This window comes from Dreissena polymorpha, chromosome 1, assembly GCF_020536995.1.
Source record: "Dreissena polymorpha isolate Duluth1 chromosome 1, UMN_Dpol_1.0, whole genome shotgun sequence".
In the NCBI taxonomy this organism is placed as follows: Eukaryota; Metazoa; Mollusca; class Bivalvia; order Myida; family Dreissenidae; genus Dreissena; species Dreissena polymorpha.
In genome coordinates, this window is record NC_068355.1 from 110,247,912 (window position 1) to 110,253,858 (window position 5,947).

A 5,947-nucleotide genomic window follows, 5' to 3' on the forward strand; every position below is an offset into this window, starting at 1 on the left:
TGTTTGCATTTTATCACTGTTGTATATACACACATATGAAAATGATGAAACAATAATTGATTGGTCATTTCAAATCAAGACAAAGCGATACACGATATTTTGCGCGATACACGAGGCGACACGCGATATTTACCACGATATATCGCCTTTTGGACTACCTTCACAAGGGCGATATTTCGTGTTACACTCTTGCGCGTCGCTTCGTGTTTCGCGCAAAATATCGTGTTTCGCTTCGTGTGTCGCGCAAAATATCGTTTATCGCTCTGTGTGTCGTGTGACGCCCTTGATGAAAGATGGGCGTGATTATAGATGGCTCTATTCGGATTCCGTAAGACAGGATGTGTCAATCATGCTGTGTGTGATGTGCACTTTGCTCTTTCGGTGCATTCAAGTAAATAAATAATGGTTAACGCGTTATATTTTTGTCCGTTAATCCAAATTCGAACAAGATAGCGTTTTTTGTTTCATGAAAGTGTAGAATTATTTATATGTTTAAAAAATCAAACGCCATCACTACCAAATCTGCCATGACTGAATATATATACCAAAATATATTTACAAAGACAAACTTGCAACAAAACACATCATTATATTTTTAAATACACAATAGATAATTACAGGTTGTGAAAGTTTCGTATTCTGAAATGCATGTTATTCTAATATAACCAATCATGTGTTACGTTTTTTTTATAGTTTGTATCAAACAAAGGCAGCCATCTCAATTACTTTAAAAACATACAAGTAAAGATTGCATACAATTTGCAATAAGAAACAGACAAAACCATTGCATTATATTGAACAAACTGTTGTTATGATCTAAGCATTATGTATTATTTTATCAAAATTTAGATATGCACAGATACATACAAAAAAGATATACAATATAATAAAAAAATTAAAGTGTCACAATGTGTTTCGTGAGTAAATGACCAAGTCGTTTGACGGCATATAATCAAAAGTCTAAGCCGTATAAACATCGCAGCATAATCGAGCGTCTATGCGTCACATTCAAGATTCATCAACTATGGCCAGCAACATGGCCTGCCGGGTTTTGGGCGGACGCCGACACATTGGGCCGCAATGTCCGGGACAGCATATCCGGTTCCACTTGCAGTCGGAATCGGTTGCACAGGCGCTTAAATTCTGGCGCTTGAGGGCGCAGATAAGCACGGAGATGGGTAGAACGGGGGGACAGCTCGGCGAAACTGGTGCAATAGATAGAAAATAGAAATATGCGACGTCTGACACAAAATGCCTTTTCATACAATATAGCTTGTTAGGATTTGGTTTGACCGAGATTTCTCGCGGTAAGCATTCAGCAGGAAAATCGTCTGTCAATAGAAATTGAAAATTGTATAAGTGAAAGACAATGCAGTTTATTGCAATGTTTATCGATAACAGTTGCCTATTTTATGTAAATTTATAGTGAAATTTGATGATTTTCAGTTAATCTTTGTACTGATCTTCAATTAACTTGACAAAAATCGTCTTACATTTATTTTATATCGTTAGTATTCTATGGCGTCCGAACAATCTACTGCTCGATATATCATCATAGAAGGGACTATCAAATCTGGGGTTTGAAAATTAATAAACATTTATTTCCACCTTCAGTTTCAAAGAACTGGTCTTAGTAACTTAAGTAAAAGTGGACATGTGCGAACCATATATTGTATGAGTCAGAAGGATAAAATCCTTTACCAAAGTTATGTGTTACAGTTAACTAAGGGCAACAACCTTGCAATGATACACGCAAGAGTGATGGTTATGAAGCACAACAGTTCATGTCGATGCGAGCTTTTACCAATACAGTCTCAAGGTATTTTTTTTTTATTTTTCGGTAAGTTTAAACAAATTATAATTGAAACAAAGGGTCATTATTGTGCAATAATAATAGACTAAGAGTTTTGGATCTTGTTCTGCAGAAGATCCTTTCCATGAAATTTATTTACTTAAAGCTTTATGTCGATACCTATTATAATCGTAGAGATTAAACCAGGCAACAAAAACGACGGTCTGACGGCAGACGACCTAAAGGACAACCTTATCTTATTCCCGTGTAGCCCTTACAACTGTGTGTGATAACATGAAAGGAAAAATACTAAAACTTACAGGCACATTCACAGGTTTCGCAACCTTTGGCGTCCATTATTCGTCCATGTGCGCACGCGTTGCTACACTGAGCAGTACCGCAGCTGGCAGTTGCTGGGCTGTCCTGAGCAGCTGCCTTAGTCTCGTCTCCTTGAGGCGACTCGGTTTGGTTATTCGTCGATTTAATTGGACTTATCGTTGTCTCAGTTGGAGTCGACACGCTTTGGGTTGTTGTTGTTGTTGTTGACTCACTTGGCCTTCCGATCGACTGTCGCTGGGTGCTCATTAATTCATTTTGGCTTCCGGGCAACTCTTTTTGAATATCTCGTGACTCATTTTGGCTCCTTATCGACTCTCTGTGTGTACTCATCGACTCATTTTGGATTTTGTTCGAATCGCTTTGGGTACTTGGTGACTCAATTTGGTTTGTTGTCGACTCTGTTTGGTTACTTGTTGACTCTGTTGAGCTTGTGGTCGACTCTGTGTGGTTACTTGACTGTGTGGTTGTTGACTCTGTTGAGCTTGTGGTCGACTCTGTGTGGTTACTTGTTGACTCTGTTGAGCTTGTGGTCGACTCGCTTTGTGTATTCGTTGACTCACGTGGGCTTGTGGAGGACTCGCTTTGGGTGTTGCTCGACTCACTTTGACTTCTAGGCGCCTCGCTCTGTGCACTAGTTGACTCAGCTGGGCTTCTAGTCGACTCGCTTCGGGTACTGGTCTGCTGTGGTATTTCTGTTGTTTGAAGTATAGTTATATCAGATCCATTAGCAACGTTTGTCGCTTGAGATGATGATGTTATTATTTCTTGTGTTGTTGTAGTAATATTGTTTTGAGATTCCGAACCCGTTCCTGTCATCTCCATATCGACTGCGCACTGGACTGGATTATTAACAATATCAACTCCAGCTTTTTCTAGATCGCTGCATTTGGGGACATTTGATGAATTTTTAATAGCTTTTTCAGTATCTTTCATTTTTATATCCTCTCCTCGCTTTTTGTCTTTTGTTGAACCTGTTGCAGCATGTTTTCTTTTTTTACTGACCTTGGACTTGTCATCTTTTGTCTTCTTTGAAGTCGTGTCCTGCGAAATCAATACCCCTGCATCTTTTACGGTTGAAGTGGCCTCTGCCGGTATCAAAGATGCAGATATTTGCTGAGCCGCTTTAGTGTCGTTAGTCGTCTCTGTTACTGCTTGGGCTGCTGTCGAAGACATGGCTGCAGAAGAGGATGTGGTTGTCAATTTTAGCACCGAAGATTCAGAAGAGGCCCTGAGAATGTCTGCTAGTGTCGATGTAGCTGGAGCAGACGTAGAATTGGGAGAAGATAACTCTTCAGTTGATGTTGAGAATGTTGCAACTAAAGAAGAAGGAGTTTTTGACGTAATTTCTGAAGCTATGGTTACGCCAGAGGATTCGATGGTGGTAGAAGACACAACTGACGTGGCATCTACGATCGAAGTGTTTGATGAGACTACTGCAGTTTTCTTGGATTCTTGCGATGTGTTATTAGATTGAGAATTTAAAACGAAGATTGTTTCTCCAGGTGAAGCCGCTGTTGTAAATGAAGCAGACATCTGCAACGACGTCGTTGCGTCATTTAGAGGAGATGTACCATTTGTAGTATCAAAAGCGGTGGTTGATTCAACAGACTTTGAATGCAAAACAGGCATTGCATCTGATTCAGTTGGTTTTTTAGTCGTTGCGGCGTAAACACATACTAAAACAAAAAAGAAATACAGTAACATGTACGCCAGAAATGTTAACAATACAAAAAATGCTGTTTTATCTTAAATGTTTATAATTACCGAAAATTATTTGGGAAACAATAGCAAATGAACGCTTCGAAATTCAACCGAATAATATAAAACTACCAGGCTATTACAAAATATTTCAGGCATTTTCTATTTTGTATAATTAAGCTTGTTTAACGTTCTCGTATAATACATGTAATTACAAAATTTTTAAACGTCATGTATCGATTGATAATAATACTCCAAAGTATTATATCTATGTAAATCTATATCAAAATTGCGTTTAGTCTGCAGTAGCAGTTAGCCTGGCCAAACCCGGAAACGTATGTGCATGTTGTTTTTAAAGATAATATTCCATCTGCTTAAATTCACGTAAAACATAGTGGCATGACTTTCAATAATCAAACATAAACCGTCCACTTATGGTTGTTTCTTTTAATGTGTTGTTCTTATCAGACAGCATCAACACAAACAGCTGCAACAAAAACAACGACATCATTTATTTCAGCAAAAAAAAATATACAAAAGGCGTTGGTTTTAAAAACAGTATATAAAAACAACGGCAAACGTCATAATGGTTTAACATCTTTAAACTAGACCTAAGAAGCTTAGATAGTTTACATTTAAACAACTCATATGTAAGCAAAATTACTTTTAAAATATAAATTACGATACCTGATATCTGAAAACATATCTGTATTCCCCACAGATATTTCAAGAAATTCTGCATTTCGATTGAATGCAATAAGATTCAAACATATACGACAAACGTTTAATCCTCAAAATATCCCTACAGTTCACTTGTTGGTCAAATACGACTTTACGAAAAACCGCAGCATATCTTATATTAAGTGAACGCCTCGGCAAATCCACGTCAACAGCATATCAATTAACGTTGACGTAAAAAGCCTTTCGTGACGAGATTCGAAACAAATGCTTTTCATGACCTTCGCCATTAACTGTCCAGTGTGGTCATCGTGAGACGCGGAGATTTTGTTTGTTTTTTCCTGCTCGTCATTAGTGCGGTTTAGTTGAGTAATTTCTACTGACAATTATGACGTTTTAGCTTTTGTCATAAGCCAACGCAGGAGTCTGTCGTTTTATAAGCTTGACGTGTGATTAGCAATGTAAGTGACAGTCCGCGTTTTACTGAATTATCTATATCAAGTGTTTAATGATACATGCAAATAATAAACGAGAAACAGGTTTGTTGTTTACGAAGATAGCGTTCATGTTTATGCGATAACTCGCAATGCCTAAACAGATCGTATTTTAATAAGATTTACAGTGCAGTTGAAACTTTTAGAGAACAATTTGTTGATGATGATGACGATGACGCCGACGACGATGATGAGATGGAGGAAGAGGAGGACGCTCATGAGGACGCTGATTATGATAACATTAATGACGATTGCGCTCGCTATATGATGATAATAATGATGATGATGAAGAGGAGGAGGAGGAGAAGTATGCTGATATCGATGCTGCTTTTTATGCTGCTGCTGTTGTTGCTGCTGATGGAGAAGATAATGATGATGATGATGGTGATGAGGAGGAGGAGTTTGCTGTTGTTGTTGATGATGATTATAATGATGATGATGATGATGATGATGGTGGTGGTGGTGGTGGTGATGATGATGATGATGATGATGATGATGATGATGATGATGATGATGATGATGATGATGATGATAATGATCATGATGATGATGAAGAAGAAGATCATGATGAGGAGGAGGAGGAGGAGGACAACGACGACGATGATGATGAGTAGTAATCCCAACTTTAAAAATTGTATTTATCAACATTTGATTTTGATAGGTACAATGAATGTTTAAGAAGACTCCATGTATATAATTTAAAAATGCATCTTCATTCTCATCTCACGGTACATTCACGTTATGATTCGTAAACAATAGAACATGATGTTCGTTTGCCGAGAAACCATGCAACGTGTACATATTTGACGGCGATTGTGCCAGAAGCTCATTGCGTGCAATACTAGATTAACAAGTATAGTAATCTCCGTACATGTATATGGTGCTAATTTGATTGCTTGCGAAATAACTCGACAGTCAGGATCGGAATGGATTATTTCAATTGAAC

General features: G+C 37.9%; 1 protein-coding gene across 1 annotated transcript; it reads right to left on the reverse strand.

Moving 5' to 3' along the window:
• Nucleotides 1–686: 686 nt before the first annotated feature.
• Nucleotides 687–3,788, reverse strand: LOC127866767 (uncharacterized). Its single transcript, XM_052407559.1, has 2 exons — nt 2,113–3,788; nt 687–1,205 (listed from the first exon to the last, which is right to left on the reverse strand). Exons 1-2 carry the CDS (start codon nt 3,758–3,760, stop codon nt 1,009–1,011), a joined length of 1,845 nt encoding a protein of 614 aa, XP_052263519.1. The 5' UTR covers nt 3,761–3,788; the 3' UTR covers nt 687–1,008.
• Between the last annotated feature and the right edge of the window lie 2,159 nt (nt 3,789–5,947).

Excerpts from the sequence above, each read along its gene's own strand:
- LOC127866767 (XM_052407559.1), bottom strand. The coding sequence starts at position 3,760 with ATGCCTGTTTTGCATTCAAAGTCTGTTGAATCAACCACCGCTTTTGAT. Across the intron at positions 1,206-2,112 it reads CGAAACCTGTGAATGTGCCT|TTTCGCCGAGCTGTCCCCCC; the intron begins GTAAGTTTTAGT and ends CTATTGCACCAG.